This window comes from Meriones unguiculatus, chromosome 1, assembly GCF_030254825.1.
Source record: "Meriones unguiculatus strain TT.TT164.6M chromosome 1, Bangor_MerUng_6.1, whole genome shotgun sequence".
In the NCBI taxonomy this organism is placed as follows: domain Eukaryota; kingdom Metazoa; phylum Chordata; class Mammalia; order Rodentia; family Muridae; genus Meriones; species Meriones unguiculatus.
In genome coordinates this window covers 158,362,745-158,389,640 of record NC_083349.1, presented here as the reverse complement: position 1 = coordinate 158,389,640, position 26,896 = coordinate 158,362,745, and the positions used below count along the sequence as shown (strand labels likewise).

Sequence of the window (26,896 nt, the reverse complement as noted above, 5' to 3'; positions counted from 1 at the left end):
CACAGCCCCATTGGTCACCCATTCTGAAACAGAAGCCATTTCAGGGGTTCTAATTACATCAGCTCCTACTAGTGTTCCAGATAGTTTGACCACAACAACTAACACTGCTTCTGAACCAGAAACCTCCTTATCACTCGCCACCCATGGAGAACAGCCCAGTTCTGTCATGTCTACTCTGCCTGTCACTCCAGATCTAACAGAAGTGACTTCAACATTCAGCACTACTTCTGGTACAGAAGGCCATTCAGGGACTTCAACTCCGGCTGCTTCTTCAGGTCAACCTGATACCACAGCACCATGGTCCACCCACCCAGGAATGGAAGAGACTTCAGGGCATCTAGCTACAAACATCTCGACTACTCTCCCAGACATGATGACCTCAAAGACTCTGAACCACACTTCTCTGGATACACAAACCAGAAAATCACTGGTCACACAGGGTGGGGGACAGCCCACTTCATATCCCTCTACTCGGGCTGTCTCTCCAGGTATAACAGCAGTGACACCAACACTGTTGAGCACGTTGGACACAGAAACCTCTACAGCTGCTTCTACTCTGCCTGTATCTCCAAGGGTCACCCATCCTGGAAAGGAACCTATTTCAAGTGTTCCACACACCTCATTTACAACTAGTGTTCCAGAAATTATGACCTCACCAGTGCTTATTACTTCTGAACCTCATACCACAGTTTCATTAGTCACCCACGTTGGGGACCAGCTCAGCTCAGCCATGTCTACATTGCCGGTCTCTCCAGATAGAACAGAAATGCTATCATCACATGTCACCAGCTCTGTCACAGAAAGCCTTTCAGGAACCTCAACACCCAGTGCTTCTCTGGGTCAGCCTGCAACCACATCCACAGGATCCATCCGCCCTGATAGAGAAGAGACTTCATTGGTTCTATCTACAGGCATCTCAACAAGTGTTCCAGACATGATGACATCAACGACTCTGAACCACACTTCTTCTGAAACAGAGCAAACAACATCATTGGTCCCAACTGTTGGGAAACTACCCAGTGTATCTCTCTCTACTCAGCCTATCTCTCCAGCTGTAACAACAGTGACACCAGACCTATTCACTAACTTGGACACAGAAAGCTCTACAGTGACTGCTACTATGCCCGTTTCTCCTGGTCAAACAGCAACCACAGCCCCATTGGTCACCCATTCTGAAACAGAAGCCATTTCAGGGGTTCTAATTACATCAGCTCCTACTAGTGTTCCAGATAGTTTGACCACAACAACTAACACTGCTTCTGAACTAGAAACCTCCTTATCACTCGCCACCGATGGAGAACAGCCCAGTTCTGTCATGTCTACTCTGCCTGTCACTCCAGATCTAACAGAAGTGACTTCAACATTCAGCACTACTTCTGGTACAGAAGGCCATTCAGGGACTTCAACTCCGGCTGCTTCTTCAGGTCAACCTGATACCACAGCACCATGGTCCACCCACCCAGGAATGGAAGAGACTTCAGGGCATCTAGCTACAAACATCTCGACTACTCTCCCAGACATGATGACCTCAAAGACTCTGAACCACACTTCTCTGGATACACAAACCAGAAAATCACTGGTCACACAGGGTGGGGGACAGCCCACTTCATCTCCCTCTACTCAGGCTGTCTCTCCAGGTATAACAGCAGTGACACCAACACTGTTGAGCACGTTGGACACAGAAACCTCTACAGCTGCTTCTACTCTGCCTGTATCTCCAAGGGTCACCCATCCTGGAAAGGAACCTATTTCAAGTGTTCCACACACCTCATTTACAACTAGTGTTCCAGAAATTATGACCTCACCAGTGCTTATTACTTCTGAACCTCATACCACAGTTTCATTAGTCACCCACGTTGGGGACCAGCTCAGCTCAGCCATGTCTACATTGCCGGTCTCTCCAGATAGAACAGAAATGCTATCATCACATGTCACCAGCTCTGTCACAGAAAGCCTTTCAGGAACCTCAACACCCAGTGCTTCTCTGAGTCAGCCTGCAACCACATCCACAGGATCCATCCGTCCTGATAGAGAAGAGACTTCATTGGTTCTATCTACAGGCATCTCAACAAGGGCTCCAGACATGATGACATCAACGACTCTGAACCACACTTCTTCTGAAACAGAGCACACAACATCATTGGTCCCAACTGGTGGGAGACAACCCAGTGTATCTCTCTCTACTCAGCCTATCTCTCCAGCTGTAACAACAGTGACACCAGACCTATTCACTAACTTGGACACAGAAAGCTCTACAGTGACTGCTACTATGCCCGTTTCTCCTGGTCAAACAGCAACCACAGCCCCATTGGTCACCCATTCTGAAACAGAAGCCATTTCAGGGGTTCTAATTACATCAGCTCCTACTAGTGTTCCAGATAGTTTGACCACAACAACTAACACTGCTTCTGAACCAGAAACCTCCTTATCACTCGCCACCCATGGAGAACAGCCCAGTTCTGTCATGTCTACTCTGCCTGTCACTCCAGATCTAACAGAAGTGACTTCAACATTCAGCACTACTTCTGGTACAGAAGGCCATTCAGGGACTTCAACTCCGGCTGCTTCTTCAGGTCAACATGATACCACAGCACCATGGTCCACCCACCCAGGAATGGAAGAGACTTCAGGGCATCTAGCTACAAACATCTCGACTACTCTCCCAGACATGATGACCTCAAAGACTCTGAACCACACTTCTCTGGATACACAAACCAGAAAATCACTGGTCACACAGGGTGGGGGACAGCCCACTTCATCTCCCTCTACTCAGGCTGTCTCTCCAGGTATAACAGCAGTGACACCAACACTGTTGAGCACGTTGGACACAGAAACCTCTACAGCTGCTTCTACTCTGCCTGTATCTCCAAGGGTCACCCATCCTGGAAAGGAACCTATTTCAAGTGTTCCACACACCTCATTTACAACTAGTGTTCCAGAAATTATGACCTCACCAGTGCTTATTACTTCTGAACCTCATACCACAGTTTCATTAGTCACCCACGTTGGGGACCAGCTCAGCTCAGCCATGTCTACATTGCCGGTCTCTCCAGATAGAACAGAAATGCTATCATCACATGTCACCAGCTCTGTCACAGAAAGCCTTTCAGGAACCTCAACACCCAGTGCTTCTCTGGGTCAGCCTGCAACCACATCCACAGGATCCATCCGTCCTGATAGAGAAGAGACTTCATTGGTTTTATCTACAGGCATCTCAACAAGTGCTCCAGACATGATGACATCAACGACTCTGAACCACACTTCTTCTGAAACAGAGCACACAACATCATTGGTCCCAACTGGTGGGAGACTACCCAGTGTATCTGTCTCTACTCAGCCTATCTCTCCAGGTGTAACAACAGTGACACCAGACATACTCACTAACTTGGACACAGAAAGCTCTACAGTGACTGCTACTATGCCCGTTTCTCCTGGTCAAACAGCAACCACAGCCCCATTGGTCACTCATTCTGAAACAGAAGCCATTTCAGGGGTTCTAATTACATCAGTACCTACTAGTGTTCCAGACAGTTTGTCCACACCAACTAACACTGCTTCTGAACCGGAAACCTCCCTTTCACTGGCCACCCATGGAGAAAAGCCCAGTTTGGGCATGCCTACTCTGCCTGTCACTCCAGATCTAACAGAAGTGATTTCATCATTCAGCCCTAGTTCTGGTACAGAAGGCCATCCAGGGACTTCAACTCTGGCTGCTTCTTCAGGTCAACATGATACCACAGCACCATGGTCCACCCACCCAGGAATGGAAGAGACTTCAGGGCATCTAGCTACAAACATCTCGACTACTCTCCCAGACATGATGACCTCAAAGACTCTGAACCACACTTCTCTGGATACACAAACCAGAAAATCACTGGTCACACAGGGTGGGGGACAGCCCACTTCATCTCCCTCTACTCAGGCTGTCTCTCCAGGTATAACAGCAGTGACACCAACACTGTTGAGCACGTTGGACACAGAAACCTCTACAGCTGCTTCTACTCTGCCTGTATCTCCAAGGGTCACCCATCCTGGAAAGGAACCTATTTCAAGTGTTCCACACACCTCATTTACAACTAGTGTTCCAGAAATTATGACCTCACCAGTGCTTATTACTTCTGAACCTCATACCACAGTTTCATTAGTCACCCACGTTGGGGACCAGCTCAGCTCAGCCATGTCTACATTGCCGGTCTCTCCAGATAGAACAGAAATGCTATCATCACATGTCACCAGCTCTGTCACAGAAAGCCTTTCAGGAACCTCAACACCCAGTGCTTCTCTGGGTCAGCCTGCAACCACATCCACAGGATCCATCCGCCCTGATAGAGAAGAGACTTCATTGGTTCTATCTACAGGCATCTCAACAAGTGTTCCAGACATGATGACATCAACGACTCTGAACCACACTTCTTCTGAAACAGAGCAAACAACATCATTGGTCCCAACTGTTGGGAAACTACCCAGTGTATCTCTCTCTACTCAGCCTATCTCTCCAGCTGTAACAACAGTGACACCAGACCTATTCACTAACTTGGACACAGAAAGCTCTACAGTGACTGCTACTATGCCCGTTTCTCCTGGTCAAACAGCAACCACAGCCCCATTGGTCACCCATTCTGAAACAGAAGCCATTTCAGGGGTTCTAATTACATCAGCTCCTACTAGTGTTCCAGATAGTTTGACCACAACAACTAACACTGCTTCTGAACCAGAAACCTCCTTATCACTCGCCACCGATGGAGAACAGCCCAGTTCTGTCATGTCTACTCTGCCTGTCACTCCAGATCTAACAGAAGTGACTTCAACATTCAGCACTACTTCTGGTACAGAAGGCCATTCAGGGACTTCAACTCCGGCTGCTTCTTCAGGTCAACCTGATACCACAGCACCATGGTCCACCCACCCAGGAATGGAAGAGACTTCAGGGCATCTAGCTACAAACATCTCGACTACTCTCCCAGACATGATGACCTCAAAGACTCTGAACCACACTTCTCTGGATACACAAACCAGAAAATCACTGGTCACACAGGGTGGGGGACAGCCCACTTCATCTCCCTCTACTCAGGCTGTCTCTCCAGGTATAACAGCAGTGACACCAACACTGTTGAGCACGTTGGACACAGAAACCTCTACAGCTGCTTCTACTCTGCCTGTATCTCCAAGGGTCACCCATCCTGGAAAGGAACCTATTTCAAGTGTTCCACACACCTCATTTACAACTAGTGTTCCAGAAATTATGACCTCACCAGTGCTTATTACTTCTGAACCTCATACCACAGTTTCATTAGTCACCCACGTTGGGGACCAGCTCAGCTCAGCCATGTCTACATTGCCGGTCTCTCCAGATAGAACAGAAATGCTATCATCACATGTCACCAGCTCTGTCACAGAAAGCCTTTCAGGAACCTCAACACCCAGTGCTTCTCTGAGTCAGCCTGCAACCACATCCACAGGATCCATCCGTCCTGATAGAGAAGAGACTTCATTGGTTCTATCTACAGGCATCTCAACAAGGGCTCCAGACATGATGACATCAACGACTCTGAACCACACTTCTTCTGAAACAGAGCACACAACATCATTGGTCCCAACTGGTGGGAGACAACCCAGTGTATCTCTCTCTACTCAGCCTATCTCTCCAGCTGTAACAACAGTGACACCAGACCTATTCACTAACTTGGACACAGAAAGCTCTACAGTGACTGCTACTATGCCCGTTTCTCCTGGTCAAACAGCAACCACAGCCCCATTGGTCACCCATTCTGAAACAGAAGCCATTTCAGGGGTTCTAATTACATCAGCTCCTACTAGTGTTCCAGATAGTTTGACCACAACAACTAACACTGCTTCTGAACCAGAAACCTCCTTATCACTCGCCACCCATGGAGAACAGCCCAGTTCTGTCATGTCTACTCTGCCTGTCACTCCAGATCTAACAGAAGTGACTTCAACATTCAGCACTACTTCTGGTACAGAAGGCCATTCAGGGACTTCAACTCCGGCTGCTTCTTCAGGTCAACATGATACCACAGCACCATGGTCCACCCACCCAGGAATGGAAGAGACTTCAGGGCATCTAGCTACAAACATCTCGACTACTCTCCCAGACATGATGACCTCAAAGACTCTGAACCACACTTCTCTGGATACACAAACCAGAAAATCACTGGTCACACAGGGTGGGGGACAGCCCACTTCATCTCCCTCTACTCAGGCTGTCTCTCCAGGTATAACAGCAGTGACACCAACACTGTTGAGCACGTTGGACACAGAAACCTCTACAGCTGCTTCTACTCTGCCTGTATCTCCAAGGGTCACCCATCCTGGAAAGGAACCTATTTCAAGTGTTCCACACACCTCATTTACAACTAGTGTTCCAGAAATTATGACCTCACCAGTGCTTATTACTTCTGAACCTCATACCACAGTTTCATTAGTCACCCACGTTGGGGACCAGCTCAGCTCAGCCATGTCTACATTGCCGGTCTCTCCAGATAGAACAGAAATGCTATCATCACATGTCACCAGCTCTGTCACAGAAAGCCTTTCAGGAACCTCAACACCCAGTGCTTCTCTGGGTCAGCCTGCAACCACATCCACAGGATCCATCCGTCCTGATAGAGAAGAGACTTCATTGGTTTTATCTACAGGCATCTCAACAAGTGCTCCAGACATGATGACATCAACGACTCTGAACCACACTTCTTCTGAAACAGAGCACACAACATCATTGGTCCCAACTGGTGGGAGACTACCCAGTGTATCTGTCTCTACTCAGCCTATCTCTCCAGGTGTAACAACAGTGACACCAGACATACTCACTAACTTGGACACAGAAAGCTCTACAGTGACTGCTACTATGCCCGTTTCTCCTGGTCAAACAGCAACCACAGCCCCATTGGTCACTCATTCTGAAACAGAAGCCATTTCAGGGGTTCTAATTACATCAGTACCTACTAGTGTTCCAGACAGTTTGTCCACACCAACTAACACTGCTTCTGAACCGGAAACCTCCCTTTCACTGGCCACCCATGGAGAAAAGCCCAGTTTGGGCATGCCTACTCTGCCTGTCACTCCAGATCTAACAGAAGTGATTTCATCATTCAGCCCTAGTTCTGGTACAGAAGGCCATCCAGGGACTTCAACTCTGGCTGCTTCTTCAGGTCAACATGATACCACAGCACCATGGTCCACCCACCCAGGAATGGAAGAGACTTCAGGGCATCTAGCTACAAACATCTCGACTACTCTCCCAGACATGATGACCTCAAAGACTCTGAACCACACTTCTCTGGATACACAAACCAGAAAATCACTGGTCACACAGGGTGGGGGACAGCCCACTTCATCTCCCTCTACTCAGGCTGTCTCTCCAGGTATAACAGCAGTGACACCAACACTGTTGAGCACGTTGGACACAGAAACCTCTACAGCTGCTTCTACTCTGCCTGTATCTCCAAGGGTCACCCATCCTGGAAAGGAACCTATTTCAAGTGTTCCACACACCTCATTTACAACTAGTGTTCCAGAAATTATGACCTCACCAGTGCTTATTACTTCTGAACCTCATACCACAGTTTCATTAGTCACCCACGTTGGGGACCAGCTCAGCTCAGCCATGTCTACATTGCCGGTCTCTCCAGATAGAACAGAAATGCTATCATCACATGTCACCAGCTCTGTCACAGAAAGCCTTTCAGGAACCTCAACACCCAGTGCTTCTCTGGGTCAGCCTGCAACCACATCCACAGGATCCATCCGTCCTGATAGAGAAGAGACTTCATTGGTTCTATCTACAGGCATCTCAACAAGGGCTCCAGACATGATGACATCAACGACTCTGAACCACACTTCTTCTGAAACAGAGCACACAACATCATTGGTCCCAACTGGTGGGAGACAACCCAGTGTATCTCTCTCTACTCAGCCTATCTCTCCAGCTGTAACAACAGTGACACCAGACCTATTCACTAACTTGGACACAGAAAGCTCTACAGTGACTGCTACTATGCCCGTTTCTCCTGGTCAAACAGCAACCACAGCCCCATTGGTCACTCATTCTGAAACAGAAGCCATTTCAGGGGTTCTAATTACATCAGTCCCTACTAGTGTTCCAGACAGTTTGTCCACACCAACTAACACTGCTTCTGAACCGGAAATCTCCCTTTCACTGGCCACCCATGGAGAAAAGCCCAGTTTGGGCATGCCTACTCTGCCTGTCACTCCAGATCTAACAGAAGTGATTTCATCATTCAGCCCTAGTTCTGGTACAGAAGGCCATCCAGGGACTTTAACTCTGGCTGCTTCTTCAGGTCAACCTGACACCACAGCACCATGGTCCACCTCCCCAGGAATGGAAGAGACTTCAGGGCATCTAGCTACAAACATCTCGACTACTCTCCCAGACATGATGACCTCAAAGACTCTGAACCACACTTCTCTGGATACACAAACCAGAAAATCACTGGTCACACAGGGTGGGGGACAGCCCACTTCATCTCCCTCTACTCAGGCTGTCTCTCCAGGTATAACAGCAGTGACACCAACACTGTTGAGCACGTTGGACACAGAAACCTCTACAGCTGCTTCTACTCTGCCTGTATCTCCAAGGGTCACCCATCCTGGAAAGGAACCTATTTCAAGTGTTCCACACACCTCATTTACAACTAGTGTTCCAGAAATTATGACCTCACCAGTGCTTATTACTTCTGAACCTCATACCACAGTTTCATTAGTCACCCACGTTGGGGACCAGCTCAGCTCAGCCATGTCTACATTGCCGGTCTCTCCAGATAGAACAGAAATGCTATCATCACATGTCACCAGCTCTGTCACAGAAAGCCTTTCAGGAACCTCAACACCCAGTGCTTCTCTGGGTCAGCCTGCAACCACATCCACAGGATCCATCCGTCCTGATAGAGAAGAGACTTCATTGGTTCTATCTACAGGCATCTCAACAAGTGCTCCAGACATGATGACATCAACGACTCTGAACCACACTTCTTCTGAAACAGAGCACACAACATCATTGGTCCCAACTGGTGGGAGACAACCCAGTGTATCTCTCTCTACTCAGCCTATCTCTCCAGCTGTAACAACAGTGACACCAGACCTATTCACTAACTTGGACACAGAAAGCTCTACAGTGACTGCTACTATGCCCGTTTCTCCTGGTCAAACAGCAACCACAGCCCCATTGGTCACTCATTCTGAAACAGAAGCCATTTCAGGAGTTCTAATTACATCAGCACCTACTAGTGTTCCAGACAGTTTGTCCACACCAACTAACACTGCTTCTGAACCGGAAACCTCCCTTTCACTGGCCACCCATGGAGAAAAGCCCAGTTTGGGCATGCCTACTCTGCCTGTCACTCCAGATCTAACAGAAGTGATTTCATCATTCAGCCCTAGTTCTGGTACAGAAGGCCATCCAGGGACTTCAACTCTGGCTGCTTCTTCAGGTCAACCTGACACCACAGCACCATGGTCCACCTCCCCAGGAATGGAAGAGACTTCAGGGCATCTAGCTACAAACATCTCGACTACTCTCCCAGACATGATGACCTCAAAGACTCTGAACCACACTTCTCTGGATACACAAACCAGAAAATCACTGGTCACACAGGGTGGGGGACAGCCCACTTCATCTCCCTCTACTCAGGCTGTCTCTCCAGGTATAACAGCAGTGACACCAACACTGTTGAGCACGTTGGACACAGAAACCTCTACAGCTGCTTCTACTCTGCCTGTATCTCCAAGGGTCACCCATCCTGGAAAGGAACCTATTTCAAGTGTTCCACACACCTCATTTACAACTAGTGTTCCAGAAATTATGACCTCACCAGTGCTTATTACTTCTGAACCTCATACCACAGTTTCATTAGTCACCCACGTTGGGGACCAGCTCAGCTCAGCCATGTCTACATTGCCTGTCTCTCCAGATAGAACAGAAATGCTATCATCACATGTCACCAGCTCTGTCACAGAAAGCCTTTCAGGAACCTCAACACCCAGTGCTTCTCTGGGTCAGCCTGCAACCACATCCACAGGATCCATCCGTCCTGATAGAGAAGAGACTTCATTGGTTTTATCTACAGGCATCTCAACAAGTGCTCCAGACATGATGACATCAACGACTCTGAACCACACTTCTTCTGAAACAGAGCACACAACATCATTGGTCCCAACTGGTGGGAGACTACCCAGTGTATCTGTCTCTACTCAGCCTATCTCTCCAGCTGTAACAACAGTGACACCAGACATACTCACTAACTTGGACACAGAAAGCTCTACAGTGACTGCTACTATGCCCGTTTCTCCTGGTCAAACAGCAACCACAGCCCCATTGGTCACTCATTCTGAAACAGAAGCCATTTCAGGGGTTCTAATTACATCAGTACCTACTAGTGTTCCAGACAGTTTGTCCACACCAACTAACACTGCTTCTGAACCAGAAACCTCCCTTTCACTGGCCACCCATGGAGAAAAGCCCAGTTTGGGCATGCCTACTCTGCTTGTCACTCCAGATCTAACAGAAGTGATTTCATCATTCAGCCCTAGTTCTGGTACAGAAGGCCATTCAGGGACTTCAAATCTGGCTGCTTCTTCAGGTCAACCTGACACCACAGAACCGTGGTCCACCTCCCCAGGAATGGAAGAGACTTCAGGGCATCTAGCTACAAACATCTCGACTACTCTCCCAGACATGATGACCTCAAAGACTCTGAACCACACTTCTCTGGATACACAAACCAGAAAATCACTGGTCACACAGGGTGGGGGACAGCCCACTTCATCTCCCTCTACTCAGGCTGTCTCTCCAGGTATAACAGCAGTGACACCAACACTGTTGAGCACGTTGGACACAGAAACCTCTACAGCTGCTTCTACTCTGCCTGTATCTCCAAGGGTCACCCATCCTGGAAAGGAACCTATTTCAAGTGTTCCACACACCTCATTTACAACTAGTGTTCCAGAAATTATGACCTCACCAGTGCTTATTACTTCTGAACCTCATACCACAGTTTCATTAGTCACCCACGTTGGGGACCAGCTCAGCTCAGCCATGTCTACATTGCCGGTCTCTCCAGATAGAACAGAAATGCTATCATCACATGTCACCAGCTCTGTCACAGAAAGCCTTTCAGGAACCTCAACACCCAGTGCTTCTCTGGGTCAGCCTGCAACCACATCCACAGGATCCATCCGTCCTGATAGAGAAGAGACTTCATTGGTTCTATCTACAGGCATCTCAACAAGTGCTCCAGACATGATGACATCAACGACTCTGAACCACACTTCTTCTGAAACAGAGCACACAACATCATTGGTCCCAACTGGTGGGAGACAACCCAGTGTATCTCTCTCTACTCAGCCTATCTCTCCAGCTGTAACAACAGTGACACCAGACCTATTCACTAACTTGGACACAGAAAGCTCTACAGTGACTGCTACTATGCCCGTTTCTCCTGGTCAAACAGCAACCACAGCCCCATTGGTCACTCATTCTGAAACAGAAGCCATTTCAGGGGTTCTAATTACATCAGTACCTACTAGTGTTCCAGACAGTTTGTCCACACCAACTAACACTGCTTCTGAACCAGAAACCTCCCTTTCACTGGCCACCCATGGAGAAAAGCCCAGTTTGGGCATGCCTACTCTGCCTGTCACTCCAGATCTAACAGAAGTGATTTCATCATTCAGCCCTAGTTCTGGTACAGAAGGCCATCCAGGGACTTCAACTCTGGCTGCTTCTTCAGGTCAACCTGACACCACAGCACCATGGTCCACCTCCCCAGGAATGGAAGAGACTTCAGGGCATCTAGCTACAAACATCTCGACTACTCTCCCAGACATGATGACCTCAAAGACTCTGAACCACACTTCTCTGGATACACAAACCAGAAAATCACTGGTCACACAGGGTGGGGGACAGCCCACTTCATCTCCCTCTACTCGGGCTTTCTCTCCAGGTATAACAGCAGTGACACCAACACTGTTGAGCACGTTGGACACAGAAACCTCTACAGCTGCTTCTACTCTGCCTGTATCTCCAAGGGTCACCCATCCTGGAAAGGAACCTATTTCAAGTGTTCCACACACCTCATTTACCATTAGTGTTCCAGAAATTATGACCTCACCAGTGCTTATTACTTCTGAACCTCATACCACAGTTTCATTAGTCACCCACGTTGGGGACCAGCTCAGTTCAGCCATGTCTACATTGCCTGTCTCTCCAGATAGAACAGAAATGCTATCATCACATGTCACCAGCTCTGTCACAGAAAGCCATTCAGAAAGCTCAGCACCGAGTGCTTCTTTGGGTCAGCCCGCAATCTCATCCACAGTGTCCATCCCTCCCAATAGAGAAGGTACTTCAGAGGTTCTATCTACAGGCATCTCAACAAGTGCTCCAGACATGATGACATCAAGGACTCTGATTCACACATCTTCTGAAACAGAGTGTACAACATCAGTGGTCACATCTGGTGGTGGACAGCCAATTTTATTTGTGTCAACCTCAGCTATCTCTCCTAGAATACCAGAAGAAACACCAGTGCGATTCACATTATTGGGCCCAGAAATCTCTACTGTCACTTCAACTCTGTCTGTGTCTTCAGGTCAGCCAGAGACTAGAGCTCCATTTGTTACCCGTCCTGGAAATATAGCCACTTCCTTTGTTCTGCCTATCTCCCTCTCGTCTAGTGTTCCCAAAATGATTTCCTCACCAACTTTTGTTCCTTCTGAACCTCATAACACAATTTCATTAGTCACTCATGGTGTTCATGTTGTGGAATAGCAAAGTTCAGTCATGTCTACTCCATCTTTTTCTCCAGGTATAACAGAAATCATCTCACCTCAGGTCACTAGCTCTGGCACAGAAAAGCATTTAGGGACTTCAACTTTGAATGTTTCCAGGGGTCAGCCTGAACCCACAGCTCCATTGGACACCCATTCTGGAGTAGAAGTGACTTCTGGGAGTCTAAACACACCCTTCCCATCTAGTGCTCCAGATAGGATGATCTCAAAAACTCAGAATCACACTTCTAATATACAGACCATAACATCATTTGTCACTCATGGTGGTGTCCAGCCAAATTTATGGGTGTCAACTCAGGCTATGTCTCCAGATATAACAAATATGACACCAGTACTATCCAGTGACTTGGGCATAGAAAGCTATTCAAAGACTTCCCCTCCTGTTTCTTTAGGTCAACCAGAAACCAGAGAACCATTGTTCACCTATTCTGATACAGAAGCCATTTCAGTTGTAGCTATTAACATTTCAACTAGTGTTCCGGACATGATGACCTCACCAAGTCCTCTTCCTTCTGAACCTCATGCCACAGTTTCTTTAGTTACCCATGGTGAACAGTCCAGTTCAGCCATTTCTATTCTCCCTGTCTCTCCAGATATAACAGAAATGATATCATCACTGGCCACTAGTTCAGGTACTGAAAGACATTCTGTGCATTCATATCTGGCTGTTTCTACAGGTCAACCGGAAACCTCAGCCTCACTGCTCACCCACTTTGAAAGAGGAAGTACTTCAGTAGTTCCGTCTACAACCATTTCATCTAACGTTCCAGACGTCATTACCTCAAAAACTGAGAGTGAAGCTCTTACTGAAACAGAGACTATAAACTCATTGTTCATGAATGCCACTACACAGCCCAATTTAAGCATGTCCACCATGACAGTTTCTCCAGGTATAACCAAATTGACATCCTCTCTGAGTACAAACTTGGGCACAGATATCCATCCAACGACTTTAACTGTGGCTTTTTCTCCAGGTCCAGAGTCCACAGCCTCCTTGCTAACTCATTCTCAAAGGGAAGCCACTCTAGGTGTTTTAACTTCTACCATCTCACCTACTATTTCAGACATGATGACCTCACCATCTCCTCTTACTTCTAAACCACATAACACAATTTCATTGGTCACCCCTGTTGAGCGACATTTTAGTTCAGCCTTGCCCACACTAGCTGTTTCTTCTGGTGTTACAGAAAACATTTCATCAGAAGTTACTAGCTCTGTCACAAAAAGTCATTCAGCATCTTCAACTCAGGATGCTTTTCCAGGTCAACCAGAGACCCCAACCTCAATGGTCACCCCTCCTGAAGGAGAAAACACCTCGAATATTCTAACAACATCCATCTCATCTAGTGTTGCAGACTTGATGACCTCACCAATTTTTATTCCTTCTAAAGCACATACTACAATGTCACTGATCACTCATGTTGGGAGGCAACCCAGTCCAAGTATTTCTACTCTGGATATCATTCCTAGTGTAACAGAAACAAAGACATCAGTGGCCACTACCTCTGTGATAAAGACACATACAAGTGCTCCAACTCTGGTTGTTCTTGCAGATGAAACAGATACCACAGCCTCATGGGTCACCCATTCTGGAAAAGAAGCCACTTCAACAGTTTCCAGTGTCTCTACTATACCTGGCAATATGGAAAGAACGGAAACAGGGACCATTCTTTCTGTCAAGACTAGCACACCACTTCCCAGAACAAATCCCACATTTTCTTATAGTGAATCAGAAATCACTTCCTCAGCTTCAGGGGTAGAGACAAGTTCAGCCAGGATTTTTTCATCTAGTGCTTCTGAAGAAGGAGCCTCTTTCTCCATCCACACTAGTAGTGAGACAAGCACAAGCATTCTAACTGTAACCCCTTCTCCTGTATCACCAAGCAGCACAGAATTATGGGCTTCCAGCCCTTCAGCAAAATACTCTCTGACTATGTCCTCTAGTGCCCCTGGTGTCCCTACAACTAGTAAATCTAGCACTGCAACTTCACAGAGCATAGAAACTTCACCATCTCTCACTACACTTAGACTTTCAGATTTTGTCGCTAATGTCACAAGCCCCAACATGACCTTGATACCATCAGAGTCTTCAAAAAGCCCACTTCCTGACCTGGAAACTGCAAGTAAACCCACTCATTTAGCCGTCACAAGTTCAAGACCCACTGAGACTAAGACCACAACTACAGTACATGGAAGTTCTTTTGCCTTTCTGACCACATCTAGAATGTCCACATGGTCGCCTGAGAGTGTGACTTCAAGACAAAGTAAGCATAAGTTTTATTATTGTGGTAATATATAATATATATGTCCATAATGTAAGTATTTTTCCTTTGTATGTTTTAGGTGTATGTCCAAATCAGAACTGTTGTGTGTACAGTGTTATTCAACCACCACCCCTTTCAGTTTTCAGGCAGATTTTAGATTCCCCTTTGTTCTCGGCTTGCCAGAAATTCAGTTCAGGACCTCACATACTTTGCCAGAAATTCAGTTCAGGACCTCACATACTTTGCAACTGCTATACAATGAAGCCATATCCACAACCCTCCAAACAATTTTAATCATGCCAAACTAAAATTTTGTATACGTTAGGCAATAATTCCTCATTCTACATTCCTCCCAACTATTAGTGATTGCATCAGTTTACTTTCTATGTGCTGTATCTGTTAGCAGCTCTTACACAGATAATCACAGCTACAGTAAGTTCAAGACTGCAACAGTTATGCCATACTTTGAAGACACACTTTCATAACACATAACCCCTTCCTTTGACTCCTGTATTTTTTCTGTGCCCTCTTCCACAATGTTCCCTGAGCCTTAAAATGAGTAAACCATTGATTTTTTAAAATATATTAATATATTCATTTACTTCTTTATTTGTGTGTGTGTGTGTGTGTGGTGTTTACATTTAGACACAAGAAGAGAAGAGCAGGCATTTTCCTCTATCACTCTTCTATTCCCTTAAGCTAAGGTCTTACACTGAACTTGGAAGTAGACAGGCAGTGAGGAATCCCCAGAGATCCTCCTGTCTCTACCCACATCACTATTCTGGTATGGCAGATACACATATGGCCAAACCCAATTTTTGTTGTTGTTGTTTGTTATTTAATTTTATTTTTATTAATTACAGTTTATTAATTACAGTTTTAGTAATTACTTTGTATTTCAGCTGTAGCCCCCTCCCCCTTCCTCCCAATCCCACCCTTCCTCCCTCTTTTTCTCCTATGCACCTCCCCCAGTCCAATGATAGGGGAGGTACCCCTCCCCTTCTATCTGACCCAAGTCTATCAGGTCTCATCAGGAGTGGCTGTATTGTCTGTGGTCTGGTAAGGCTACTCTCCCCTCAGGTGGAGGTGATTAAAGAGCAGGCCACTCAGTTCATGTCAGAGACAGTCCCTCTTCTTATTACTGGGGAACTCTCTTGGACACTGAGCTGCCATGATCTACAACTGTGTAGGGGTTCTAGGTTACCTCCGGAATGGTCCTTGTTTAGAGTATCAGTCTCAGAAAAGATCCCTGCACCCAGATTTTTTGGTTCTGTTGCTCTTCTTGTGGAGCTCCTGTCCCTTCCTTTCCTTCCTGTCCTCCCCCTTCTTTCATAAGATTCCCTGCACTCTGCCCAAAGTTTGGTTATGAGTCTCAGCATCTTCTTTGATATCCTGCTGGGTAGAGTCTGTCAGAGGCCTCTGCGGTAGGCTCCTGTCCTGTGCCCTGCTTTCTCCCTCTTCCCTTGTCCATCCCCTTTGCCTTTCTGAATGAATATTGAACATCTAACTCAGGGTCCTCCTTCTTGATTAACTTCCTTAGGTATACAGATTTTAGTATGTTTGTCCTATATTATCATAATATCCACTTATATACCATGTGTGTCTTTCTGCTTCTGGGATACCTCACTCAAGATAATCTTTTCTAGATCCCACCATTTGCCTGCAAATTTCATGATTTCCTTGTTTTTAATTGCTAAGTAGTATTCATTTGTACATATGTACCACAATTTCCATATTCATTCCTCAACTGAGGGACATAAGGGTTGTTTCCAGCATCTGGTTATTACAAATAAAGCTGCTACAAACATGGTTGAGCAAATGTCCTTGTTGTATACTTGAGCATCTTTTGGATATATGCCTAGGAGTGGCATAGCTGGATCTTTAGGAAGCACTATTCCTAATTGTCTGAGAAAACACCAGAATGATTTCCAAAGTGGTTGTACAAGTTTACATTCCCACCAGCAATGGAGGAGGGTTCCCCTTTCTCCACATCCTCTTCAGCATGTGATGTAACTTGAGTTTTTGATCTTAGCCATTCTGATGGGTGTAAGGTGAAATCTCAAGGTTGTTTTGATTTGCATTTCCCTGATGACTAAGGATGTCAAGCATTTCTTTTAGTGTTTCTCTACCATTCTATGTTCCTTTATTGAGAATTCTGTTTAGCTCTGTACCCCATTTTTAAACTGGATTACTTGATTTATTGCTATTTAACTTCTTGAGTTCTTTATATATTCTGGAAATTAGCCCTCTGTCAGATATAGGGTTGGTGAAGATCCTTTCTGAGTCTGTAGGCTGTCATTTTGTTCTGACAGCAGTGTCCTTTGCTTAACAGAAGCTTTTCAGTTTCATAAGGTCCCATTTATTGATTGTTACTCTTAGAGCCTGTGCTGTTGGTGTTCTGTTCAGGAAGTTGTCTCCTGTGCCAATGAGTTCAAGGCTATTCCCCACTTTTTCTTCTAACCTATTAAATGTGTCTATTTTTATGTTGAGGTCTTTGATCCACTTGGGCTTTAGTTTTATGCAGGGTGATAAGTATGGATCTATTTGCATTTTCCTACATGTAGACATCCAGTTAGACCAGCACCATTTGTTGAAGATGCTATCTTTTTTCCATTGTGTGGTTTTGACATCTTTGTCAAAAATCAGGTGTCCATAAGAGTGTGAGTTTATTTCTGGGTCTTTTATCTGATTCCATTGATCCACTATTTTGTTTCTATGATAGTACCATACAGTTTTTATTACTGTTGCTCTATAGTACAGCTTAAGATCAGGGATGGATTAGAAGATCTTTTATTGTAGAGGATTGTTTTAGCAATTCTGGGTTTCTTGTTATTCCATATGAAGTTGAGAATTTTTCTTTCATGGTTTGTAAAGAATTGTGTTGGTAATTTGATGGAAATTGCATTGAATCTGTAGGTTGCTTTTGGTAAGATGGACATTTTTACTATGTTAATCTTGCCAAACCATGAGCATGGGAGATCTTTCCATCTTCTGATATCTTCTTCTAATTCTTTCTTCAGATTTGAAATTTTTTCATACAAGTCTTTGACTTGCTTGGTTAGGGTTACACCAAGGTACTTTATGTCATTTGTGGCTATGGTGAAGGGTGTCGTTTCCCTAATTTCTTTCTCAGCTCTTTTGTCTTTTGTATATAGGGAGCTACTGATTTTTTTCAGTTAATTTTGTATCTGGCCACTTTGCTGAAGGTGTTTATCAGCTGTAGGAGTTCCCTGGTAGAATTTTTAGAAGATATACTATCATATCATATGCAAATAGTGATAATTTGACTTCTTCCTTTCCAATTTGTATCCCCTTGATCTCCTTTAACTGTCTTCCAGAACTATGTTGAAGAGATAAAAGACAGCCTTACCTTGTCCCTGGTTTCAGTGGGATTGCTTTAAGTTTCTCTCCATTTAATTTGATGTTGGCTATAGGCTTGCTGTATATTGCTTTTACTATGTTTAGATAAGTGTCTTGTATCCCTGATCTCTCCAGGACTTTAAACATCAATGAATGTTGGATTTTATCTAATGCTTTTTTGGCATCTAAAAAGATTATCAAGTGATCTTTTTCTTTCAGTTTGTTTAAATGGTGGATTACATTGATGGATTTCTAAATATTAAACCATACCTTCATACCTGGGATGAAGCCTACTTGGTTATAGTGGATGATATCTTTGATGTGTACTTGGATTCAATTTGCAAGTATTTTACTGAGTATTTTTGCATCAGTGTTCATAAGAGAGATTGGCCTAAAATTCTTCTTCTTTGTTGGGTCTTTGTGCAGTTTAGGTATCAAGGTGACTCTAGCTTCACAGAATGAAGTATTGGTAGTGTTCTTTCTGTTTCTATTTTGTGGAATAGTTTGAAGAGTATTGGCATTCGCTCTGCTTTGAAGGTCTGGTAGAATGCTGTGCTGAAACCATCTGGCCCAGGGCTTTTTTTTTTTTTTTTTTTTTTTTTGAATGGGAGACTTTCGATGACAGTTTCTATTTCCTTAAGGGATACAGGACTATCTAATCAATTTCCCTGGTCTTGATTCAGCTTTGATAAGTGGAATTGATAGAGAAAATTGTCCATTTCATTTAGATTTTCAAAATTTGTTGTGTATAGGCTTTTGAAATAAGACCTAATGATTGTTTGGATTTTCTCAGTGTCTGTTGTTAGGTTCCCCTTTTTGTTTCTGATTTTGTTGATTTGAATGGTGTCTCTCTGTCTTTTAGTTAGCTTGGCTAAGGGTCTGTCTATCTTGTTGATTTTCTCAAAGAACCAGTTCTTGGTTTCACTGATTCTTTGAATTGTTTTATTTGTTTCCAATTTATTGATTTCAGCCCTGAGTCTGATTATTTCCAGCTGTCTACTCCTCTTGGGTATGTCTGCTTCTTTTTTTCTGTAGGGCCTTCAGGTGAACCTTTAAGTTGCTTGTATGAGATATTTCAAATTTCTTCTTGAAGGCACATAGTGCTATGAGCTTTCCTCTTAGCACTGCTTTCATCGTGTCCCATAAGTTTGGGTATGTTGTGCCTTCATTTTTATTGACTTCTAGGAAGTCTTTGATTTCTTTCTTTATTTCTCCAGACCCAGCTGTCATTGAGTAGCAAGTTGTTCAGTTTCCATGTGTGTGTAGGCTTTTTGATATTTTTGTTGTTGTTGAGGTCTAGATTTAGTCCATGGTGGTCAGATAGGACACAAGGGATTATTTCAATCTTCTTGTATCTGTTGAGCAAGCCCAATTTTTAACATGGGTGCAGAGGATTTGAACTCAAGCCCTCATACTTGCACAGCAAGCCCTCTCATAAAACTCTCTTCACACCCCCAATAGCTATGAGCTATTTATTAAAAAATTTGAAATAAGATTTTTTTCTTTTTCTTCCATTTTTGAAACTATAAAATAATTGTATCATTTTTCCTTTCCCTATTCTCTCTCCAAATCCACCCATAAATTTCTCCTTGATGTTTTTCAAGTCCATTGCTCTGTGTTTTAATTGTTGTTATGAACATACGTACAACATGATAAACATATATATGTATATATATGTATATACTTCTAAATACAACCTACTGAGTCAGTGTAATGTAGGTATATTTTAAGTACTGATATTTTGGTATTGTGCACCAAATTTGTGTGTTCTTTCCTGTTCCACTATGAATATTACCTGTTTTTCTTTGTGTAAGACTGAGGACTTGTGATCTTTGTCCATTATGTTGTCATTCTATTGTCCTGGCTTAGCTTATGTTTAAGCAGTCTTGGTGAGAATTTTGGGGTGGAGCTTCAAACATTACTAACACACACAATCTCACAGCATACTTCCTGGTCCTCTGGCTCTTAAAATCCTTCTGTCCACCATCTTTTTCAATGTTCTGTGAGCCTTAGGCACTGGAATATTTTGTAGATGCAGCCAAAATTCTGCCTTTTTATTGGTTATTTTCTTTGAAATTCTCTCTGTTGCAAAAACAAGTTTCCTTGTCATAAGACATTTCTCATAAGACAAATGTTTAGAATTTTGTTTGGGATCATACTGGTTTAACAAGTTGGTGGTTGTGTGTTTTCCTGGGTAATAGTTTCCGGTACTAGGTTTCCAGTACCAAGCATGATTTACCTCTTATTGAGTAGGTTGTAACTCTAACTAGAGAGCTATTGGTTACCACAAAGTTATCCATGCCACTACTTCCCCCATAAAGTTATTGTGCAGTGGTTGTAGTTGCTGCAGTTCATGGGCATTATAGCTGGGTAGCACAGCTTGTTGCTTTTCTCCTTGAAATCTTTCACAGTGCCTTCTGGTACCATGAAAGCTAGTCTTCAATGAGGAGATATCAAATCAACTACAGCTCAGGATTTTCTGGGCCCTGTGTCTGAAGGGCATGATGTCTTCAGCAAAAAGGGACTCACACATCTCAGAGCAACCAAAGGCAATAGCAATTGGTATCTGCTGAAATATTTCCATGCTCATTTTTGATTCTGTTTATCCAAGTACTCTCTTTCTTTCGGTGAGTTAGACCAGGGACTTTCTATTTTGTTTATCTTCTCAAAGAACAAGACTTTAGATTTGTTGAGTGTTTGTATTGTTTTCTGTTCTGATTTTTATTATTTCTAGTTGTCAAGTAGGGTGGGATGTAGTTCTCACTTTTACGACATTTTGAGTTGCATTATTAAGTCTTTTTTTTTTTCCTCTTTCTGATATTTTTAAAAGTAGGCATATAGAGCTATGTGGGACTATGGGACTGTTTTTACTGTCTCCCAGCTGTTTTGTTGTGCTGTTTTCATTTTCATTGCATTTCAAGACATCTTTTTATTTCTTTCTTGTTTTCGCCTTTGAACCACTTGTCATTCAGTAGTTATTTAATCTCCGTGGTTACGTACTTACTAGAAATTTGTTTGCTATACATTTTACATTTTATTGCATTGTGATCAGAGAAGATATGAGTTATTTCAATTTTTTTTTTAATTTTAAAAGGTTTGTTTTATGTCCCAGAATGTGGTCTATTTTAGAACTTTCCCATGTGCTTCTAAAAAGAATGCATACATATATATTCTTTGGTGTTTAGAGTGGCTATCCTGTAAATATTTGTCAAATGCATTTGTTGTATCATGTTCATTAATTCTGATGTTTCTCTGTTTTTAATCTGAAAAACGTGTATATTGGACCAAGTAGAGTAGTTAAATAACCCATTGTTAATGAATTGATGCTAGTCTGTGTCTCTAAATCCAGAGTAGTTTTTTGTTTGTATGAAATTTAGTACCCCAGGGTTTGGTGCTTATATGTTTGGAATAGTAACGTTTGCTTGGTTAACTGTTCCCTTTATTAGAATGAAGAGTCATTCTTTATCACCTCTGATTAATTTCAGTTTAAAGTCTATTTTGTCAGATATTAAGATAGCAATGCCTGTTTGTGTCCTGGTCGGATTTAAAAATGTAAATTTTTTCATCTTTTTACTCTAAGATGTTGCTTATCTTTGAAACTATGATACACTTCTTGTAGAGAACAGATAGATGGATTTTGTTTCTTGATCCATTCAGTCTCCCTGTGTCTTTTGAATGGAAAATTAAGGCCATTGATATTTAAAGTTATGATTAAAATTATTAAAATATGTATGTTAATTGTGGTCTTCACATTGTTGAGTTTGGTGGTGGTTGTGTTTTCAGTGGTACTTTGTACTTGTATAATTATGGCTTCATATTTCTTTCCATAGTCTCTCTGCTATGCTAATTCCTATATTTAGTCTGAAATAATTCATCAATTAGTCTGAAATAATTATGAAAATGAATTATGAATTCATAGCTTTGGTTTGTTGAATGTAATTCTTTTAGGCTATGTATATTGTGGAGAGTTTTTCTGTCTTCTTCAGTTATGGCAAAACATTTTGCTGGGTATATCTTTCTAGCCTTTCTATCAAAATCTTTTAGAACTTGCAATGCATTATTCCAAGGTCTTCTGGCTCTCAACGTTTCCACTGAGAAATCAGCTGATATTTTAATGGGTTTTAACTTGTAGTTTTTTTTTTTTCTCTTGCAACTTTCAATCCACTTTCTTTGTTATGTGGATTAGTGTTTTAACTATAATATGCATAAAGATTTTCCTTTTTGGTCTTTTATATTATGCGTTCAGTGTGTTTCTTGAATCTGTATAGCTTTGTCTCTCTTCGTTTGGGGAAGTCTTCATGTGATTCTATTGAAGATTTCTATAGAATTGACTTGGAACTCTTCTCCCTATAGTTCAAAGGTTTGGAGCTTTCCTGGTGTGCCTTATTCTCTTTCTGTCCTTTTCATTGTTTGTTTGTTTTCATATTCCTTGCTTAGTTTGTTCAGATTTTCTCCATTTTGAGCCCTAATATTTTACCTTTTGATTGATTCATTCTATGTGTAAGCTTTTCTTGGAATTTTCTAGTTGAGTCATTGGGCTTTCCATTTTCATCTTCATTTCAGTTTGAGTCTTTATCAATGTTTATACCTTCTTGTTGAATTTGATTTCCAACTATTAGATTGTCTTCTTCATGTCTTGGGTATCACTGGGATGTTTAGTCTCTTTAAGTATCTCCCTCTCTCTTCTCCTCCCAATCCCATTCTCCTTCCCTCTTCCCCAACTGTGCCTCTCCCCCAGTCCACTGATAAGGGAGGTCTTCCTCCCCTTCCCTCTGATCTAGTCTATCAGGTCTCATCAGGAGTGGCTGCACTGTCTTCTTCTGTGGCCTGGTAAGGCTGTTCCCCACTCAGAGGGAGGTGATCAAAGAGTTAGGGCAATCAGTTCATGCCCTATCCCCATTACTATGGAGGCCAGTTGGACACTCCATGTAGCCATAGGCTACCTCCTTGCATGGGTTCCAGACCATCTCCTAGAAACTAGAAAAGATCATCCTGAGTGAGGTATCCCAGGAGCAGAATGACACACAGGGAATATACTCACTCATAAGTGGATATTAGACACAAAATAAAAACATACTAAAATCCATATAGCCAAGGAAGCTAATCAAGAAGGGGTGATTTTTTTATTGGCAAATATTTATAGAAGACTGATAGGTTTTAGAGAGAACATACTAGTTTGATCTTTTATATTGTTTGTATTTTTGTGATGAGATCTGAGCATGTACACTTCTTTGGTTAGTTCTAAGTCTGATATGGTTAGAGAAGGAGAAAGGTGAATGGGAAGGGGGTTGGGTCTAGGGTGAAAATGGCTTTAGTGTAATGAAGTTAGATGGGCAAAGCAGATTACAGATTGTACCTCCTGGTTTAAGATTTGAGGGTGGAGTTAGATCTAGCTGAGAGAAAAAGATTGTCTATAGTATGAGAGGATCCTGTAATTTAGGAATCAGTAGGAAGAGTTCAAGGGAAGTATAGAGATTGATTTTGATGCAGGCAAGGCTGACCAGACTAGGCTAGATAACTCTATGCAGGATGCATGCTGGTGTGGCAGGTTGGGGAGGGTTCATGAGTGAAGAAGATCAGGTAAACTCGTGGGTTTAGACGCTAGAGAAGGATTTGGAAGATCTGTCTGGTTGGTGTTTTGGTTATGTTCTGTTGCTGTGAAAAGACATCATGACCATGGCAACTCTTATAAAACAAAGCATTTGGTTGGGGCTTGCTTACAGTTTTAGGAGTTTAATCCATTATCATTGTGTCAGGGAGCAAGGCCACATGTAGGCAATTGCTGGAGCAGTAGCTAAAAGCTACATTTTGATCTTCAGAGGGAGAGACTCTGGGTTTGGTATGATTTTTTGAAACTTCAAAGTCATCTCCAGTGACACACTTCCTCTAACAAAACCATACGTCGAAATCCTTTTCAAATATTGTTACTACCTGAAAATTGAGCATTCAAGCTTCTATTAAAACATTTTTATCTCCTGAACATAGAACTTAGTTCCGTTATGCTTCCTGGCCCTCTCTTTCTCCTCAAACTAAACACATTCTGTATTTTTTTTCTTGTTTGGATTGCTCTTTTTATTGTAGATCTGCATAAGAGTGACCACTGATAACCATAACAGTCACTAACAGGCTACCTGGAAATCTCCTCAATAACAGGCTACCTGGAAATCTCCTCAATAACAGGCTATCTGAAAATCTCCTCTGCTTACTTCTTTAATCTCAAATGCTTCAATTTAGCCTTAGGCATTTTTATTTTTTTGGACAAAGGTGGAAAGCAACTACATTCTTCACCAAAACATCACAAGAAGTCTAGACCACTTACTAATATTCTTCTCCTCTGAAACTTCTTGAGCAAGCCACCCACATATCACATTGCCCTCAGCACCACTGTCTTCTACGATTCTACTACTAAACAGGGCTCTGTTAAGCCCTGTTTAAAGTGTCCAACTAATTTTTTTAGTCCAAGGTCCAAAAGTCTCATGTTTATGGTCTCTCTCTCTCCTCTAGCAACAAGTATCTACCCAGAATTGGTGTCACTCACATTCAACTTCACACTTACCAACCTGCCTTATACAACAGAAATGGGGATCCCAGACTCCTTCCGCTTCAACCTAACAGAGAAGATCTTGAACCAGCTGGTAACGTGCAACATGCATACCACAGTTTACCTTTCTTCACCTCACCCATTCTCACAGACCTCTCTCACCCATCTTTTTGTCTTACCTGCAGCTCCAGTCTTTGTTCAAGAATACCAGCATTGGTTCCGGTTACTCTGGCTGCAAACTGACCTTGATCAGGTGATCCTTCTTTACTTTATATCATGGAGGACTTCTCCATCACAGGCAAATTCATATGGAGTTCGAGATAGGAGAATAAGAACAGAAAGGCAAATAGTATAAAGGACTGAGGCTCTCCAGGCATTCAGACATGGGAGGCACTCTTTTTGATTCAGTGCCTGAGAGACAGGACTTCCTGAAAGAAGGGGCTGCTCATGGAACTTATTTGCATGAAGACAGTTGTATGAAGCACTGAGGCTCACTGATCAGAAAAAAGTGGTATTGAATCACTTAGCAATAATAGAATGCATTATCTCATGCCAACTCTGTGACTTAGCAACCGTGACTTTCTTCCTGACAAAGTTGCACTATGTGGAGAGGGAAGCTGTTGCAAAAACCTGAAACCATGCATAAACCAGGTCAAAGAAACTATTAAACTCTACACAGAGGCTAAAAGAGCCCAGTAATGAAGCTTTAGCTTGACCCTGGGGAACTTGGTGGAAGCTTTGTACAGATCATGATACTTGAACCATACTTTGACAGTGAATGTATAGTAATCAGAGGAAACACAGGAAAATAAATTCTTTCATAAGTGGTTCATCAGAAGAAATGGGAGATGTAAAAGTTGAGAGTGAACTCATGTTACTCTTGCTTCTCTTCCTCCTTTTTACACGTCCTCTTTTTTTGCCCTCCTCTTTCTTCTCTTCTACCTCTTGCTTCTCCTTTTCTATCTCATCCTCTCCATGGAAAATCACTGTGATGGTGAAGAGTAGAGTGTAGCAGAGTAAATGAAAAATTAATGAATAAAAAGTAAATAAAGAAAAAGATTAATTAATAAAATAAAAGAAAAGAAGAGAAAAAGAAAAAGAAAAGAGGGAAGTATGTTATAAAGGAGAGGAATGGAGGAATGAAAATGATAGATAAGAATGGAGAAATGAGTTAGAAAAAAGTAGAAAGGAAGAATGGGAAAAAAGAGAAGGAAGATGGAAGAAAGAAATGTAGGAGTTGGGAAGGGATCCTCTGGTAAGTGTTCTAAGAGTCTTGCAGTAATTTTGAACATTATAATAAAAAGAGCTGGTCATTGACATGATATATGTTAACTAAATAACTGAAAAACTTGGGCAAGAGAAAAAAGTGAACAAACTTTTTCTAGAGGTTACTTACTTTACAAAGTAGGAAAACTAAAGAAAAGAATGGAACTAAGAAAGTAGACATGGTCTATTGAAAAGACCTAAATAAAGCCAGGAAGGACCCAAATTAAAAGAGATACTCAATTCTCTCGTATCCCTAAATGAAGCATTCCCGTATTTCCATCACTCTAGGTCTGAAAACAATGGGGCAGCCACTGGAGTGGACACTATCTGCATTTACCATTCTGCCCCAATGAGTCCTCCTCTGGACAGAAAGCAGTTATATCAAGAAGTGACACAGCTAACAAATGGTATCAGCAGGCTGGGTCCCTACATCCTAGACAAAGACAGTCTCTATGTCAATGGTGAGTATTTGTGTAAGAGAGTTCTCTTCCTCTGTTAGTTTTCATTGCTATTAACAAAGTAACAGAGACCAAGTTGAAAGGAGAAAGTATTTAGTGATTTAAAAGTATTTAGTGATTTAAAAAAAATGTCAATAGTCTCAAGGTTGGACAATATTTTACATTCTTTAAGAATTTCTTGT

At 42.9% G+C, this 26,896-nt stretch overlaps 1 protein-coding gene across 1 annotated transcript in view; it reads left to right on the top strand.

Annotated features, from left to right (window-relative positions):
- The first annotated feature begins 482 nt into the window (after positions 1-482).
- LOC110541929 (mucin-16-like) overlaps positions 483-26,896 on the top strand; it is a 168,454-nt gene continuing 142,040 nt past the window's right edge. Inside the window, exons 1-2 of the mRNA XM_060382911.1 lie at positions 483-12,785; positions 13,218-15,089. Coding sequence (XP_060238894.1) covers positions 647-12,785; positions 13,218-15,089 — 14,011 coding nt within the window. The 5' untranslated portion in view covers positions 483-646. The remainder of the gene's footprint in view (positions 12,786-13,217; positions 15,090-26,896) is intronic.